Consider the following 19,715-nt stretch of genomic DNA (forward strand, 5'->3'; position numbering starts at 1 on the left):
CACCTTGTATCCAAAGACTGCGTTATAAACAAATGAGTTTGAGTCTGCAGCACTGTTTGCACATAAATCAAAATCTGAAAGAAGTAATTAGGATATTTCCTCACACTTTGCTTTGTGAAATTGACCATAAAAGATTAATGATGTACCATAATTTAGAAAGAATCTCGTAATTCAAAAGATAATTAATTCTAATAATTTCCACCCATATCCCATTATAAATAATGGCACCAACTTTTTTCCCCTGTATTTTATTAAACAACACTTATGTACAAATATATTCATTACAGGACATGTAAAATAGTACATCTCGACATGGTGTAAATGGCTTTGGGTGCATCTAGTACAAATATCCAAACTCCACTATGATACTGTAGGTATTCACACAACACTGAGTAAACACACTTGTGAATTTCAAGAATTTCAAGCATTTGCATTTTTTTAAATCAAAGCTTTCATTTTGATTGCTCATAATTTCTTTACTAATCTAACCGATCCATCACGTGACACATTTCATCGCGACTTTTGTAATGACTGTGGTCCTAATGCAGCCATGTAAACCTTTAAAGTGAGGCTTCACACTCACTAGATTCAAAGTACAATCATGCAGTTCCCTGAGAGGTAATACTGTCTTACAATTTTGGCAGCCAGTCCTTGGTCAGAGGTAAAGGAGTAGAGTTTATGTATAACAGCATTTCTCCACAGACTCTCCCTTTCAAAGCGATCTCACCAAGTGTTAGAAAAGAGTCTCCGTCCATGCATCCTCCTCTGGTCATAGGCAGTCTCTGCACAGTGCCACCTGGCCGATACGATAGTCCCTGCAGGGGCAAAGGCGCTGGTATTTGGCACTGGAGCCGGCACAGCTGAACAGCAGCGGGTCCTGCTGCAGGCCGCATTCAGCGTGCTCTGCTGAGAAGGCAGGGAAGATGTGGTTCATCTCGGACTCCACTCCGTCACACTGGAGGTCCAGCCTGGAAACAAAGACAGAGGAGGAGGAGGCGGCGGAGGAGGGCACAGGTTAGGACTTCATTTTTCAAGTTGAAAGGGTATTTCAAGGTGAATGCAGAAACAGACAACTGATGCAGATTACAGGTTCACAGATTAACACATGATATGTAATGAGCAGGATCTGACAGGAAAACTTTGGCTCTCAGACTCCACAGGGAGATTTAATAATTGAGGGGCATTTTCTCTGAGCAGTGAGATAAATCCCCCCCCCATGGAGTCCAGACACTGGTGATGGTGGATGATAACTCTCCTGAGACTGATGAAGCTGATGAAGCTGATGAAGCTGATGAAGCTGCGAAGACTAGGCGATGATGGGGAGGTGGAGGGTGCACACAACAGCAGCATGAACGTACTAAAAGCAAAAAGAAAATCATATTTTAAAGGACAGCAACAAGATGATACGCCGACAATGGTTTAATGTGATTAGCTGCTAGAACAGCTGACATCTAAACAGCCCCTGACAATGAGAGCATGTAAGTGAGAATGCCTGCAAGAAAAGAAAGACAGATGGTATGAGAAATGGATTACATTACTGTCTTCCTGACTTTTGCTCGCGCTTCATTAATTATCATTCCACTAATAAAACTCAGTAATATATTTGATATTAATGTTAGCAAGAGTGCCAGAAGGTGTCGGTGATAATTCACCAAATATACAGTGAAAGGCTGAGCCAGGGTCTGATTCTGTACTTTGTGCTGTGGCACAATTTTGACACTGGAAATGCAGATTCGGGATTGGTTTGCAGGCTGCTTGAGATCCATTGTTTCCTATTAAAGAAGGTCCCGACAAGGCACTATACATTTCACACAGTCATCAATAGAGTGGATGGTGCAATGGGCAAGAACACATTAAGTTCCTCTTTCAGTTTACTGTATGTTTGTTTGTTTGTTTGTTTGTTTGTTTTATTTAGGATCCCCATTAGCTGTTGTACAGCAACAGCTATTCTTCCTGGGGTCCTTTCAACAGTCTTTACATTGTGTCAATACAATTATTCCATTTACAACACATAATCACACATAATACAGAAAAACAAAACAAAACACAAGACAATACACATACACGACAGCTCCTACAGGTCAGCAAAGGGTATATGTAACATTTACATATAAATATATTTCATCCAATGTCTATATATGTATCATATGTGTAAAACAAAACTCTAATTAATACCGTTATTCAGTCCAACAATTTAATTTATAATCGATTTCACACATTAATCTCACATGCAATGTCAAAACAAAAACAAAATAAGTCTATATTCTTCAAATTTCCAGTTTTTCACGAACCCAATAACGCAAGTCAAATATTATCCTTCTTCATCAATAAGAATGACTCCTGTTTTCCTTGTTTCATCAGCTCACGCTCTCTCAGGACACATCACCCAATCAACTGAACGTTCATATTTTGCTGTTACCTCAGCAGATGTAATTTCAGCTTGCCTATTTACCAAGCATCTCTGGTCAATAGATGTATCCTAACTAACTTTTTGAATCTAATTTTACTGTTTTCTTGTGCAATGTGTTCTGGGAGCGCGTTCCAGTCTCGCATAGCTCTATATATAACCATTCGTTTAACTGCGTTTGTCCTTGCTTTTGGTAATGTAAAACTTCCTCTTGTAGCAAGTCTGGTTGCGTAGTTATGTCTATCTGAGCTAAAAGATATTTTCTTATACAAAATAGATGGTTTCTTTGCTGCAATGATATTTTTAAAAAATACTAGTAATGAATAAGTTAATCTATTTTTAACAGGTAGCCAACCTAAATAATTGTGCATTCCAACAATATTTGTCCTATAGCCACAGTGTGGCGCTATGAGAGCTGCCCTGTTCTGTACTTTTTGCAACTTTGTTATATTTTCCAGTGTAGCACTACACCATACTGCAGGACAATAGTCTAGATTGGACAATATTAGAGATTGAATCACTAGTTTAGTTGAGCTTTGTGACATAAATGCTGCACATCTTTTAACAACTGAAATACTGCTTCCCATTTTAGCAACCATTTTATTAATATGTTTTGTCCATGATAATTTACTGTCTAAAATAACACCTAGGAGTTTGGTTTCTTTGACCTGTTTAACTGATAATTCATTTATGCAGAGCTTCAACTTAGGTTAACTTTGAAGAGTGTGAGCAGAGCTAAATATAACACTATTTGTCTTTAAAACATTAAGAACTAACTTGTTTCCCTCTATCCATTTAACCACTGATCGCAACTCCAAATCAAGGAATGTGTTTAACTCAAAAGATGTAGTTGTTGACATGTATATAGTTGAATCATCCGCGTACATCGATATGGTAGCCTTATTTAAAACAAGTGGTAAATCATTTGTGAATATCGTATATAGCAATGGTCCGAGACAGCTTCCTTGGGGCACTCCACAGCTGACCTCTCCCACATTAGAATAACTACCACTGAAATAGACAAATTGTCTCCTGTTTGTTAAATAACTTTTCATCCATAACATTGTATATGTTACCATCATGGGAATAAAATGATTGATGATCCATTTTTTTCATGTCATTCAAAACAATTATTAAAAATAGTTTTCATTTCAAGTCCCCCTTCACTCAAAAATGTGCTTTTCTTCTGTTTTTATCCTCCAGAACAGTGGTTCCAAACTGGTGGGTCGTGGTCCAAAAGTGGGCCGTAGGTCCATTCTAAATGGACCGCAAGTGACTCTCAAACTTGTCAAGTCTGTAAAAAACACACTTTATTTTGAAGTACAGAGAATTTCCGGCACAGAGCTTTAATTTTTAAGTGCCATTTCCTGTTGTAGTGTGAGTGACTTAAGGACAGATCCTTTAAAGAGACAGCAAACTTACTCGATGACATGGCCGAATGAAAGTGTGACGCTGAATATATCAAACTGTGTGGACCTTGAATTAATGACTCAGGGGAAATCTAGACCATGTGGCTGGACCGGTTGGGAACCAGTGCTCTAAAATGTCTGACCTTGACTATACTGACTTGTTTCTATGCAAAGTTTATTACTAGATAGGTTTTTCACATTCCGCGATATTTTGTATTTCCCTAAAATCTGAGATTCGAACATACACCAGGCAAGCTATATTAGATACAAGCGCTTTCCACTACAGGAAACACATGTCGATGGTAGAACTGACTTTGAAACAACACCAGCAAAAAAACCTGAAACCTCCAGCACAGAGCAGACTCCTCAAAACAGAGAGCAGAGTTAGCATTAGCATAGTGAAAGATCTGACCCTTGGGCTTCCTTGTGTGCCAAAAACACCATTGTAGCAGATATTATTATGACAGTTAGCCCACCAACTAACAAATGACATAAACAAACAAATAAAATACGCTAACTACACTTACCATTCGTATATGTGCTCGCCGCTGATTTGGGTGCACAACTGACTCCTCATCTGAGTCTGGATCTGACCGAGGCTCCAACATTTATGACTGAATCTTTCCCATGTTTCTGCGAATGCTAACTTTAGCCACCTTCATGTGCACTGCTGTTTCACTGGTCAACCAAGACCAAGCGCAAGCAGTGCTGGAGCGACAAGTGAAAGTAAAATGTTCTTGCAAGCAAATTTCTCAATGAGGGAGAAAGAGTAGATCCTCTTCCAGCCCCTTTTCAGAACACTATTATGTGGGAAAACTGTGTTAAATGAAATATTAGTATTAGTACAAGTACGATAAAACGGGTCTAAAGAGGGACTTTTATCATTAAAAACTCTGAAATATTGTGTCTAATTTTACCCTGATACATTCTGATACCTTGAAATTCTGTTATATCAAAAATTGCAAACTTAACAAAACTAATTTGTTATAATGTCGTGTTATTTTTGTGTCAGCAGGAGCAATTGAAACGATAAAAAAATGTTTTGGTTCAAATTGTGCATCATGATATGACAAATCATCCCAGAGAAGAAAGATCTTACGCGCTGAAGGCCTCCTTGATGTTGATGAAACGATACAAGGCAGGTTCGCAGATGAGTCCTGCACTCTGGCATGCCTTCACACATGACTGGCCCTCCAGCGAAGCCAAGAGCCGGAGTGCGCTGAGCGGTGGCCAGGATGTGTAGGAGCTGGCGTTGGAGGCCCAAGTTAGGATGCTGGAGTTCGGCAGGAGGATGAAAGGACTGGGAGGGCTGCTCAGCCAAGACGAGTTTACTGGAGGAAACGGAACTTCAGGGGAACAAAAGTCCTGCAGGGGCAAAGATAAAGTGACCCAGATCAGTAATATGTTCAGAGTTATATCACAAACACTTTGACCTGTCAGCTGAAATAAACTCGACACTCCACCACAGAGTGGTGACAAATTATACATTCAGCTCTGCCACACATACATCCGGACAGCTGATAGAGGATATAATAAAAGGACCGTTACGACACAAAGGTGCTTATCAGAGCTGACAAGTCCTCGTCAATCTTCCAGGAAATGATATGAATGCAGTTATGCCACCCAATAACAAATGAGCTTTGGAGGCAGAATTAGACTCTGGCGAGAGCGCTGATTAGATTCCCCCCTCCAGCTGGGGCTATTCATAAGACCCAGGTAATAACATTTCTCTGACATGTCCCACTGGCCTCCAGACCCGTTTATTAAACAGGCTCCCAGCGCCCGCAGGCAATAACTGGGCTTCCAATCTCTCCACTGCACTTCCACTCCTCAACACAGACAACACCTCCAACACACACACAGACCCACGCACAGCTCATCAAGAATATAAGGAGCGATGTAAAGGGGCGAGGTTAAGAGATGGAGATGGATAGCAGGGGTTAATGGATATGCTATGATTTCTAATTACAATATTTCTTATTCACACAGTTTATTTTTATGTGTGCATATATTTAGTTTTGTATGTGGGGCCAGTGGGTCAGTGGAGGCATAAAGGCAAAAGACAGTTAGGTTCAGTGGTAGCTTTAAAGATTTGTAACATCAGAAATGTGGATCTCAGTGCAGAAGAACTTGATTTATTGTGACAAAAGCAAATTAAAATATGGATAAATCAAATTAGATCAAAACACATTCTCACTCCGACCTCGCCACATATCGACGTTTGGTCATGGACCTTTCACGTCCACATACGACCTGAAAGTTCTGCCTGTAACATGGATTGTCCTCTTTCAAAATGCACTTTTGTTTTCACAGGAAAATTATCTAAGTTTTCTTTTCCTCTAAAAACTAAAGTACGTGGTTGGGTTGAGGAAAAAAGAAAGAGTTTGGCTTGAAAATCTTACAGGATGCGAACACCACTCTCTTGGGTAAAAGTCGCCATTTGCTGGACCAATCGCCCACCCTTCAGCCCACCCTACCCGGACTTTCACCCCCTTAACGTTTAGTCTTGTCCCTCCACGTTTCCCTCTGACGCCACCGAGCGCCATTTAACTATAACAGTGACTGGCTGTATATCATCCCGACGTTAAAGGATAGCTTTCTTCGTCAGTGTCTGATGCCACAAGTCACTGCCCAAGTGCCAGATTTCGATGACTTCGGAGTGAGACCAGGTTGAAATTTAAGGCTATTAATGGTTTTTAAGACCCTATATTTATATAATTGAATTTAAGACATTGTAAGACTCTGTAAAGACCTGCAGACACTCTGGATCTTATGGTGATATTATACTCAACAGCTCAACCACTAAAGTCTAGACAAGCAAAACCTGCAACCAGGCGACCGCACAGGTTAGAAGGAACTTTGTTTAACCATGTCACGTACTATAGATATTATGTGCTTAATTAGAGGAGAACCTGCAGGCAAGTAATTAACTGAACTGTCTATTTTAATCATATACAAGCCTTGTAACTTCATCATGTAACTACTTGCTGCAGTTGTGCAACTTTTTTTCTTTATCAGGGTTTTCAGAATGAAACACAGTTGAATAGGATGAGTATTTTAAGTGCAGAATGCCAAGGGCATAAGAAATAAAAATAAAAATGAATAGAATAAGAAAACAGACTTAAAAATGAATAAAACAAAAGCAGGATTGAAAATGAGTTGCCAGTACTTTATTGCAAGTTTAGGTATAAACGTGCACACTTTTTCAGCACAATAGATGACTATTCTAACAAACACAGAAGACACTCTGAACTGTCATAGCAGTCAGAACACAGGTGTCACACTAATGGTGGCTCACTTTTAATCACGTGTCCCAGTAAGCCATGACAGAGTGACAGTGAGCCAGCATGAACAACACCTGGACCCTGAAACCGAGGCAGCTAAATGGAATCAAGCCCTCATTAATCCTGTTATTCACACCTGTGCTCTTCCTGCTGTGACAAGTCAAAACGACTGTGGGGAAAAAGATAGATACTAACCAACATCCATTTCATAAATCAGGCTTTTACCTGGGCATGAGCACTTATCCTATTTCACTGGAGCCACCATTTATTGTTGATTTGTCACATACTGGGGAATGGTGACATCATCAGTAGGTTTTATGTTCATTGAGGTATCTCAGATAGAGGTTATCTATAAATGTCCTGCTGCAAGGGAAAGCTGGTCATTGTCATTCTGAACCACTACATGCCGACAAATGGGATGACCTCACAGCCCTCTCAAGACATTGTCATCACTATTTTTTTTAAGCTTAGATAGGCAGTGTAATTTTGGTCTACTTGGGAAAAAATTCCATCGTAAACCTTGAGCATATTGTAATTCAAGTGGTCTGAGAGCAAACCCAACTTCTACACTTCCTCCTGGCTCTGTTTTCAGGCTTTAGAAAACCTAGGCTGTGACAGGAGATTGTACCTAGCCAATCACAGGTCATTTCAGAGAGAGACTGTTCCTATTGGCTGCCTTACAAATGTAGATAACATGTGCATGTCCCTTTGGTGAAAGCCTGATTTAATGGCGGAGAATCCTGCCAAGAAAGTTGTTATTCCTGCATTGGCAACAACTGTCTACACTGCAGAGCAACCCAAAAAAGGAAGATGGACTTATCGAAAAGAGGATCTGACAATAAACTAAATAAAACACCTGATAATATTAACAAAGCCTTTCAGAGATGGAGAAAAAATGTTGCCCATAGTTTAGCGTTCTGGTAATTGGAGCTAAAGGCTCATGGCGGTGGCAAGTTTACATTTATGTGGCAAACGTCAACTAGAGCCTCAAACACCAGTGTGTTCACCGCCTCACTCCCCACCTCTACAGGAAAAGAGCGGGTAGTAGCTGCAGAGACAGACCCCCAGTAGCAGCTGCAGCAGCCGAATCCAGCCAGGGCAAACCCCAGCTCTAGGGGACTAAACAGCCCCAACTCCCAGTTGGATCAGCAAACTTTCTGTTGCTGCTGTTACACAGGTTATACCTTGCACTGCTGCTGGACACCAGCTCGCGTTGGGGGGAGTTTGCCATGGCCAAATTAGAGCCACTAAATCCTCCGCCCGAGAAGCATCTCCTGAGCTGCTGCCTGCTCTCCTTTAAGGGAAGCAGTCCACAGTGCAGGGAGTGAGGCGAAGGGACGGTTGGGTGGCTAATGTTAGCGCGCTAACTCTTGCCTCATTTGTTGTCTTGTAAACAGAAAGAGAGACCGGGGCAAGGAGGAGCTGAGCAAATGAGCTATGTGCAACTCTACTATGAAATAAGATTAAAAAATCAGTGTATGGGAAATAGTGGGAGGGGCTTAGGACCGAGAGGAGAGCTGCAGGAGGAGGTTATAATTTAACATTCTGTTGTTTTTTCTTCCTGCATGGTTACTATCCACTAGGGGAAAAAATCTCTGTCTCTTTTCTCTCTAAATACAGTGTTTGACCTCCAGTATTGATTGAGAAATGTCGGTCATTCCACAATTACAGGGACACAAGGAAATAGGACAAGGGTGAAACCTGTGCCATCATACAATCACACAGACAATGTTTACAGGGGAAAAGACTAAGGTGCCATAAGAGTACATTGTATAAGGGTCAGACCGGAGCTCTGCCAGTGGCTGGAGGTGAGAGGAAGTCACTGTGGGAGATAATGAGGACGAGAGGTTCAGGCAGACAGTAGAAAAATGAGGGTAAGAGCTGTGAGTTACTTGGGAAAGTAGAAATAAAATTGGAAAAAGTGTGAAATGGTGGAAGAGAGAGTTAAGAAAAGTGGAAGAAAAGAGAGGGAGGAGAGTCTGATTGGGAGTCTGACAATGTACAAGCCAGGCGGGCAGTCACAGTCTCAGTCAGTCACGGCACGTTGAGTGTGTGTGTGTGTGTGTGTGTGTGTGTGTGTGTGTGTGTGTGTCTGACAGCGTGAGAAGAGATGGTGTCAGAGCAAAGGCTAACACATTTCTCTAACCTGCCACTGCAAGACACTATACAAACCATCACAACATGATGGATGTACCAGAGGGCAACAACGTCTGTAAACAGACGGTATAGAAATGTGTGTGTGGGGGTAATAATGGGTGTGTTTGAGTGTTTATTTTTGGTTGCTCTTCTGCCTGAGCACTCGCCCTGGTTTTCAGTAAAATGCACAATAACATCATGTCTTGATTACTGATGAATTCTCATTTTGATGCGTGTAAAAGGTTGGATAACAAATCCATTTTTATGTATGAGCATTGCTTTTCTCTTTCATCACTGTCCTCGAGGACCATCATTGAGAAAAATTAGTCACCGTGCGAGTCTATTAAGCTTGCAGCTGCAGCCTGCAAAGAATTTAATAGCTGACCCAGGCGGTGTAGCCGAGTAATAAATATTGTGGCCAAGCAACTAAGAAATCCCATAATGGGAACTTCAGAAAATAACAGAGGAATACCTTCAGTTTATTAAATGGATTCAAAGGACATTAACGCTTTCAGGAGAAGAGACAGTTCTAACAGAAGTCTAACAGATACTTTAGTTGTTAAAGGGACAGATCACCCCAAAATCAAAAATACATATTTTCCTTTTACCAGTAGTGCTATTTATCAGTCTAAACTGTTGAGATGTGAGTTGCAGAGCAGTGGAGACATCATTAATGGCGTCCTTTAGCCTGAGCTGTGATGTTAGCTAGCTCAGTAATGCTAGATGAGGTAGCAGTAGATGCACCTTTCCTTCTGCGCTGTGATATGGTCAGCGGGTGTAGTTCTGCAGAAAGTAGGGATGTTTCCAACACATTCTCATTCTGACATTGTCACATATTGACATGTTTGGTCATGGACTTTCCACGTCCACATATGACGTGCAAGGTACCCTGGGTGTGTTGGTTGTTGACGTTCTGGGACACCGTGTGAAGTTCTGCGTGTTACATGCATTGTCTTCTTTCAAAATACACTTCACAGGAAATTTACCATTCACATACAGTCTCTTTTAAAATGAACGCAAAACGTTGGTACAATGCTACAAATTGACGATGTTTTCCTTCAACAACAAAACCACATGGTTAACTTTAGGAAAAAAGAATAGGGTTTGGCTTTAGAATCTTACTGGACATAAACATCGCTCTCTTGGGTGAAAGTCGGTGTTTGTTGGACCCACCCACCCTACTCGGATTTTGGTCACCTTAACTTGTGTCCTTGTCACGCCGCGTTTCCCCCTGACGCCGTGGGGCACCGTTAAACGGCAACCGGCCAGGTATCTTGTCGACGTTTAAGGACAGTTTTTTCATTTGTTTCTGACTCCACAAATTACTGCCCAAGCGCCAGATTTCGATGCCTTCGGAGTGAGACCGGGCTCATTATTCAAGACAATCCACAGACGTGTTGTGAGCAGTTTCTTGCATGAAATATTCTCTTGCTACCGAACTACACCCATCAACCGTAGAAGGAGGCGTGCATCTACTCATGGACGAGAAGTTCATGCTCGTGACAGACACTAGTGGCGTCCTATAGCCTGAGCTGTGACGTTAGCTAGCTCAGTAATGCAAGATGAAGTAGCAGTAGAGTGGTCAGTTTCAGTTCATTTTGCCTCGTTTAGATGCTGTGTAACTTTTCCAAGAGATGGACAAATGATAAACGACTAAAAGCGCAACACAAACATTTGAGAAAATACAACGGATTGGCTCAGAAACAAGGATCCAATATGTAACAGCCGATTAATTCTCCTCTCCTGTCAACAAAGAAGCTGAGAAGACTCACAGTGAAGACTGACCTAATGAGCAGAGGTGAATACATGTATCCTTTGTCTTCTATGGAGGTGCTTGAATGTTATTGCTTCCTTCTCCATTCATATTCTGTCCTAGTGCTGTGTTTACCACTGAGACACTTAAAATGAGGAGACTGTAGGGAAAAATTGGAAATTCTGATATTTGGTGACAAGGCCAGGAAAGCACAGTGAAACTCACTGTACAGTGGTTCCAATCAGTTGCATCTAAAGTTTCTGGTCCAACTAAAAAGAGTCCAAAGAGGCAAACCAGAACTTAGAGAACCCTACTGTTTTAAAAAGGTCAGACAATATGTGCTAAAACTGCACATCGATCAGTCACAAATGATTTCAATGAATACTCAAAGTTAGGTTTGCAGCTTCCTCCTACTGTGACCCAGTTTCAGCAGAGGAAAAGTACACAAGCCAAAAAATCTCTGCATGCCACTCCTACATTAAATCTACATCTCCATATTTGCTGGTATACTCAGTACAGTCCTTTCCAAACACTTGCACTTTTGCTAAAAGATGTCTGAATACATAACTTCATGTGCTGCCAGTGTTGTCAGCTTATATGGCTCCAAACTACAAACATATGGTAGATTTTAAAGGGTCCTTGGGGAGTTTTATTAACCATTTTTAAAGGGCCAGTGTGTAAAATGGGTTGAAAACAGTGACATCAGTGGTCAAATTCTAGATTACAGGGCTCACTCGCTCACCCCTCCCATCGGGTAAATGACGGTGGCCTCGTAGGGACAAAAAGCCTTGCACACGAGTTTTTCAGGAGTAGGTCTATCTAGCGACGAGGTGAATGCTTATTTAGAAATCTAAGGCTGAATGCACAGAATGGCATTCAGTACTACTGCTACCATTGTTGGGGAGACATATCTTCAGGAGGAAAAGCGCCGCAGAGAGTGCATCACAAGGAGTGAAGTTGCGTCTTCTTTTCCTCGCAGATGACGGTTCGGGTTCATTCTCTCCTGTTGCGTGGTAAGTGTGGTCGATTCGCAAACGTGTAACTAAAAAAACTTTTCACTACTCTCTATCGACGAACTACCAACACACTCTGCTGTTTCCTCCTCCTTCTTCCTTCCTTCCTCTGTCTTCGTTGGTTCATTTATACACGCGAAACGCGTTCTCTGGCTGGCTGGATTGTCCGCTCGGTCTGCCGTACATACATGGCGGCGCAAGATGGCGATCTCTCTAAAGCAAGGCCCTTGCTATATATATATATATATATATATATATATATATATATATATATATAAAAGCATAATTATAAGGTTACGAAAACCAAACAAATTTTATTTTATAGCGATCATACACTTGTATAAACATATTAATGGGTAGAAGATTCAGATTCAGATTCAGATTGACAATAAACCATGCCAAATATTACACACTGGCCCTTTAAAGCTGCAGTGTGGAGCATTGCTGCAGTGTGTGGGTCCCTGTTTTGTTTTTCTTGTGTACAAGGACGCACATTAGGTGATACACATTCCAGCCATTCCACTGACTGGTAAAACCTGAAGAAAAATTACCTTTGTAAATGTTTTATGGTGGAAGAAAATGCATCCAACTTATTTTTTAGACCTCAAGGATACGCACAATGCATCATGGTGAGTAAAACTGAAATTAAACCAAAACTTTTAAAGGAAAACTCCACAGGGTATATTTAAGGGGATTTAATATTGTACTTCTCTAAACTTGGGGGGAATCACAATATTCATAACTTCAGAGGAACGGCCAAAATTCTGCAAAGGCCAAGACGTCCTTTTGGAATTTTAGCTGACATTTTCCACAATGCATCCTGTTGTTAGACCCTTTAATTAGCTCAGTAAGTGCCTTAATCTTTCAAACACCTCATCTCAAGTTTGGAACAAGCTTTCTGTTTTTAATTTGTGGGCGCTGAACCGAAACTGAAATAACACTGATGGCATCATCAGGGTTATTGTTTGGAAAGCTGCTTCATGGCCACAGAAGACTTTATGCAACTGTTTTCTATCTAACTCACTAGTACTAACAGTGCTATTATAATAACACGACTTGACTCTAACCAGTTTTTGACTCTATCCTCCTGACATTAGGACATCACATTTTGGGTTTGCTTGCCCCTATACTTTATTCTACTTAACTAAGATCTATTGTCCTCGTTTGTGGACACTTTTTTGTGCCATCTAGTGGTAGTAAGAGCACAGTTCACTAATCCATGGAAAAACAAGATGGCAGCCATCTCTGCCAAGTCAGTCTGCTGCCAATCCTGACACAAAAGCAGACAGATACAAAACGGCAACAGTAACAAGCTAGGACGCTGCTAAATAGGAGGTACTCGTTTGCAGACATTAGGACATTATTATCGTCTCGTTTGAGGACATTGGGACTTAATTATCGTTGACAACGTTGAGTTTTTTTGCACTCATCAGTTCCTACTGTTCTCAAATACCTAGGAGAAATTAAAAAAGCATACCCATTAAAAGTTCGGTACTCAGGAGGATATAAAAAAGTGGACTTGTCCAACGTGACACCACCCATTGGTTTGTGGAATACCGCTTTGAAGTCTTAAGTTTGGCCATCCTGTTTTTTTTTTTTGGAGCCAACAGTGACCATATTTGGGCGAGAGGGGGGAGCCATGGAAGGACAAGGCGTGGATCTGACTGAGCACCTGAGGACACTATGCACGCCCACCTATACCAGCACTAGCGCCAGTTGGATCCATAATTCACTTTACCTGTGATATTAATTGGGATTTGGCTGGTGAAAAACAGGCTCAAAACAAAATCTACTTACTGGAAAAAATGAACAGGTGACTTCTTACACCATGTTCACACTGAACGCCAAAGTGCCCCGCTATTTCAGTTGTCACACAGCTGCCTGTCTGCAGGTTCCCTGCTATTCACACAGAGGTGCATTTCTCTGCACCGATCAGAAAGCAATTCTGCTCCTCTGCTCTTTTCTAATCACATGTAGAGCTCTATCTCTGTCTCCTTATGTGTTTGTGTGTGTGTGTGTGTGTGTGTGTGTGTGTGTGTGTGTGTGTGTGTGTCTGCTCATCTCTCTTGTTCTCTGTTTAGACACATCTGACAAATAGGTGGAAGCACTGGGCGCATATTTTATCTTAATCAGATCATTTATTTCAGATCTAATTTATCTTTTGTATCGCTCATAATAGATTATCAGTGTGTTTTCTTGCCAGATTCATTTGTCGCTTGTGAAAAAAATAGTCCAGATGCCACAACTGATACTGCACATCAGAAGCTGGCTGCAGAGCTCGGGGCTGCGGCATGTCCTGTGTGAACAGCCCAACTGGAACTAGACATTTTAGGCTACCAAAATGTCACAGTTAACTTTCATGAGACGGAAACACATTGCAAAAGTGGACAGCATTGACACCACAAACAGGTTCAGGTCTATTAAAATGTCCACAGTGCAATGACACATTACTACGCCTCTATCCTGATTGACAATTCACTGTGGTCGCGACTTGTTAATCACCAGATAGCCACGCCCTGAAGCATACCCTGTTTAATGATCTATTTTACTCTAAATGGGACCATAATTTACAAAGTGAACATCATGCTGTACTCAAGAAGACTTGAAACTAGCGACTGAGCCCATAAACTCATTAGGAAAATGTTTACTGAGGTAATAAATCAGAGAGAAGTAGGGTAATTTTCTCTCAACTTCTATACAACCAGACTTCTTTTTGCAACCGGTGAAGCTGTCCACTGCTGACCATTGCAAAGAATGCAGGTTTGAGGCACTTGAATGCATTGGACTCAGACTCAGAGACCCTTGTCCACCTCTTTTATACTGTCTACAGTATATGTAACACATATAGCACACAGACTGCCCACCAGCATTTAACCTAATTCAGTAAGAAATGACTGCATTGGTCTTTTGTAAACAGATTTCTTGAGGGTGTTACTACCTGCAAGAGCAACAGTTGTTGATCTTGCTTCTATTTCCATGTTCTATTCACACTACAAAACTGTGACCGGCCTAATTATGCTGTGAGGCAACATGTGTCCCTACAAACAACTTGTGTCACATCATTATGACCTCACCCAGCACGCCTGCTGATCCGGTTGAGTTTCGAGACCCACCTGGTTCTGAATGTAGGCGTGAACTCTTTCAAGCATCCCCTCACAGGTGTACTCATAGGGCAGGAACGGCTCCACCTGCAAACACAGATGTGCACACAGATGAAGAAACAGCAGGGGAGAGAGCGCGTGTGTGTGTGTGTGTGTGTGTGTGTGTGTGTGTGTGTGTGTGTCCACAGAACCAAGCCATTGTAATTACAGGAGCTGAGCATCTTAATCAAAGCTGACATATTCATTAGCGTAATTGTGAGAGGCTTATATCATGCCACAAGCCACACATTAAAATCAATGACCTAATACATCACAGGTGACAGCGCTGAAAATTGATTTCATTATTTTTAGTGATGACTGCATCAATATGTCAAACAATGGATTAAAGTGACAGCAGACCACAGGTCACACGGCACCGGGTAGGCTGGTGTTTTTGTGCGCTCAGGGTCCTTTGGGTGCTGTTATCAGTGTCACTGTTAAGGCCTGTCACTCAGTGTCTGACTCTTTGATGGGAGGAAAGTGAGCCAGACTCACTGAGGGAACACTGATCAATAACTTTTCCTTTTCTTTCTAGTGTTTTGTGCGAATGGAGTCGATGTGGACAAAGACGCACTTTTGATGAGGGTGTAGAAAAGTCACTGCAGTTCAGTGTCTGTGGAGATGAGTTTTATATTACTGTAATTACTGCATTTTTAAACCTATCGTATTTCTGATGATTTCGATAATTACGACCTATATTAGGACACATTCTGTCGGGACAGTCGGTGCAGAATGTGTATGTGCAGTGAATGTCTCCCTTGGTAGCTAAAGTGAGATCTCATTGTTTACCATCAGGCCACTGAAGCACTCAGGCTTTTAAACTGATAAATGGTTCCTTTTAGTGTTGTGTTCCTTTTAGCACTCTCGTATTACTTTATTTCATCTGAGTTTAATGAAATGTATCTGGCACTTCATCAGATATTCTGCAATGCAATTTGCCTTTTGGGCATCTTTATATAATAGAATCTGAGCGCGGGAGAGAGAAAGAATGCTTCATAGAGGGTGATTTGAATTCAGCAGCGGAAAACATTTTTAAAATGACTGTGCAATTTATATGCCCAAACTGATTGCATTGCTCGGCCACAAAAATATGTGAGCAACATTCATTATTTCATGCCATCATCGATGACGATAAAATCAAACGTCCCTGAGCTGAGTTATGCTGGCAGCAGCCATGTCCAGAAGACGGCACACAAACCCAGCTGGTGGGTAAGATTGGGCAGGTGTCTCAGACATTTTAGTGCTTCTTTATCAGCCGCCTGTTTCCCTTATTTCCATGATGCACTGTTGCCATGGTGCCATTAAAGTCTGAGGCAACAGTGTGTCAGACAGGCAGGCAGCTCTCGAGTTTGCTGACAGAAGAAGCAATCTAAAATCATTAGCAGCAGCACTACAAACAAACCCTATGCAAACAAGTGTTGAGTAATTACATTATGTGCTCAGCTTGGAAAACACATACTGTAAGTAAACTAGGATGCATCTCAAAAAACTTAACTTTTCATCACATATACTGAACTACTATTATTGCAGAAATTTGCAGAAAATGTAACATTATGAAACAGCAGTTGGTTAGCTAAGCTTAGCTTAGCATAAAAACTGGCAACAAAGAGAAACAGCCAGCTTGGCTCTGTGTCAGGGTAACAGAATCTGCCTACCAGCACCTTCACGAGCTCACTAAAGCCCCTTTCACACATACACTGTAATCCTGGTCTTATCTAGACATTAACAGGATAATCTGTACATGAGAATGTAAACATTCAAATCTGCTGGACTTGACATTAAACAGACTTTACCTTGTAAGAATAAGGTTGATAAACAACTTTTTAGGTTACAGTTTGCTGGCTTCTGAAATGATGAGATGACCCAATGAGAGCTGACAAGAACACACATCAGGGCTGTGTTCAGCCCTGCAGAAACGTAGCAAAATGTTTATTCAAACGTAAATCACAGTGTTTTGATCACCCCGTTGTGTTACACAAGTGCACCGCATTTTAATATGGCAGGGATTAATTCAGTTAAATTCAAAGGGTATATTGTCATGGGAAACATACACCGATCAGCCAAAAAATTAGAACCACTGTTGAGTGAAGTGAGTAACATTGATAATCTTGTTACAATGCAATGCTTCCCTGGGGGACTTTTGGTCCAGAAATTCATGAGGATGCTACTTGAAGTGCTCCACCCACCCAAACACCCAGATCAAGTTTCACTCCTCATGGCAGCGGCACTCCCTGATGGCGGTGCCCCCCCCCCCCAGCAGGAAAATGCACCATGCCAGAGGAACGTGACAAAAAGCTAAAGGCATCAACGTGGCCTCCAAATTTCCCAGATTCAAATCTCATCGAGCATTCATGGGACGTGCTGGTACCTCAGCGGTACCCCCACAGTGGAGCCTCCATGGATCGGACTTGTCTTTGACATGTCAAGGCATGGACATATGAGCTCTGGAAGGTGTCCTGTGGTGTCTGCCACCGGGATGCTGGCTCCGGAGCATTTGAGACCCGTCACACCTCAAAGCCATGTCATTCAACCAGGACATTGTAGCAAAACGGTGCACATCGTTGGCTCCCTGTTGAGTTTAGGATCCAGTCCAAATTCTCAGTCTTACTTACAGAGCATTACACGGTCAAGCTTGGTCTTATGTAGCTGAACTACTTCACCCGTATTCCTCAGCTCGCTCCCTCCGATCAAATACGCTACCTTTGTTGTCTGTCCTTTGCACTCGCCTTAAATTGAGCACCTAAATTTTGGAATGCTCTGCTCTCCCTTACAATCTGCTATCTCTATGGTTTCCTTTAAAAGCCGGCTAAAGACACACCTGTTTGGACAGGAATTTGGGTAACCTGTTTGCATCAGAGCTGTAAAAAGCTTTAAAGTTTTGCTAGTTGTGCACTTTTCACTACGTTCATCTCTATCATTTCTTTCCTGTTGAATATTGCCCTTGTGAAGCACTTTGTGACCTACAGTACAGGCCAAAAGTTTGGACACACCTTCTCATTCAATGTGTTTTCTTTATTTTCATGACTATTTACATTGTAGATTCTCACTGAAGGCATCAAAACTATGAATGAACACATGTGGAGTTATGTACTTAACAAAAAAAGGTGAAATAACTGAAAACATGTTTTATATTCTAGTTTCTTCAAAATAGCCACCCTTTGCTCTGATTACTGCTTTGCACACTCTTGGCATTCTCTCCATGAGCTTCAAGAGGTAGTCACCTGAAATGGTTTCCACTTCACAGGTGTGCCTTATCAGGGTTAATTAGTGGAATTTCTTGCTTTATCAATGGGGTTGGGACCATCAGTTGTGTTGTGCAGAAGTCAGGTTAATACACAGCCGACAGCCCTATTGGACAACTGTTAAAATTCATATTATGGCAAGAACCAATCAGCTAACTAAAGAAAAACGAGTGGCCATCATTACTTTAAGAAATGAAGGTCAGTCAGTCCGGAAAATTGCAAAAACTTTAAATGTGTCCCCAAGTGGAGTCGCAAAAACCATCAAGCGCTACAACCAAACTGGCACACATGAGGACCGACCCAGGAAAGGAAGACCAAGAGTCACCTCTGCTTCTGAGGATAAGTTCATCCGAGTCACCAGCCTCAGAAATCGCAAGTTAACAGCAGCTCAGATCAGAGACCAGATGAATGCCACACAGAGTTCTAGCAGCAGACCCATCTCTAGAACAACTGTTAAGAGGAGACTGTGCGAATCAGGCCTTCATGGTCAAATAGCTGCTAGGAAACCACTGCTAAGGAGAGGCAACAAGCAGAAGAGATTTGTTTGGGCCAAGAAACACAAGGAATGGACATTAGACCAGTGGAAATCTGTGCTTTGGTCTGATGAGTCCAAATTTGAGATCTTTGGTTCCAACCGCCGTGTCTTTGTGAGACGCAGAAAAGGTGAACGGATGGATTCCACATGCCTGGTTCCCAGTGTGAAGCATGGAGGAGGAGGTGTGATGGTGTGGGGGTGTTTTGCTGGTGACACTGTTGGGGATTTATTCAAAATTGAAGGCACACTGAACCAGCATGGCTACCACAGCATCCTGCAGCGACATGCCATCCCATCCGGTTTGCGTTTAGTTGGACGATCATTTATTTTTCAACAGGACAATGACCCCAAACACACCTCCAGGCTGTGTAAGGGCTATTTGACCAAGAAGGAGAGTGATGGAGTGCTGCGGCAGATGACCTGGCCTCCACAGTCACCGGACCTGAACCCAATGGAGATGGTTTGGGGTGAGCTGGACCGCAGAGTGAAGGCAAAGGGGCCAACAAGTGCTAAACACCTCTGGGAACTCCTTCAAGACTGTTGGAAAACCATTTCAGGTGACTACCTCTTGAAGCTCATGGAGAGAATGCCAAGAGTGTGCAAAGCAATAATCAGAGCAAAGGGTGGCTATTTTGAAGAAACTAGAATATAAAACATGTTTTCAGTTATTTCAACTTTTTTTGTTAAGTACATAACTCTGTACTGTATGTCTGCGAAAAGCGCAATATAAGTACATTTTTTCAAGGAATGGCAAGAGATTCAGACATATATGACCAAATTACATGTATGTACTGGC

At 41.8% G+C, this 19,715-nt stretch overlaps 1 protein-coding gene across 2 annotated transcripts in view; it reads right to left on the reverse strand.

Annotated features, from left to right (window-relative positions):
- Positions 1 to 244: 244 nt before the first annotated feature.
- LOC125878966 (alpha-1,6-mannosylglycoprotein 6-beta-N-acetylglucosaminyltransferase B) overlaps positions 245 to 19,715 on the reverse strand; it is a 108,690-nt gene continuing 89,219 nt past the window's right edge. The window contains exons 15-17 of one of the 2 annotated variants that reach the window (XM_049560513.1): positions 15,116 to 15,190; positions 4,916 to 5,181; positions 245 to 968 (exon numbers count right to left, since the gene is read on the reverse strand). In XM_049560513.1, coding sequence (XP_049416470.1) covers positions 770 to 968; positions 4,916 to 5,181; positions 15,116 to 15,190 — 540 coding nt within the window. In that variant the 3' untranslated portion in view covers positions 245 to 769. Of the gene's footprint in view, positions 1,358 to 4,915; positions 5,182 to 15,115; positions 15,191 to 19,715 lie in introns of both variants that reach the window. The other variant, XM_049560512.1, reaches the window with a different exon arrangement.

This window comes from Epinephelus fuscoguttatus, linkage group LG19 (assembly GCF_011397635.1).
Source record: "Epinephelus fuscoguttatus linkage group LG19, E.fuscoguttatus.final_Chr_v1".
In the NCBI taxonomy this organism is placed as follows: domain Eukaryota; kingdom Metazoa; phylum Chordata; class Actinopteri; order Perciformes; family Serranidae; genus Epinephelus; species Epinephelus fuscoguttatus.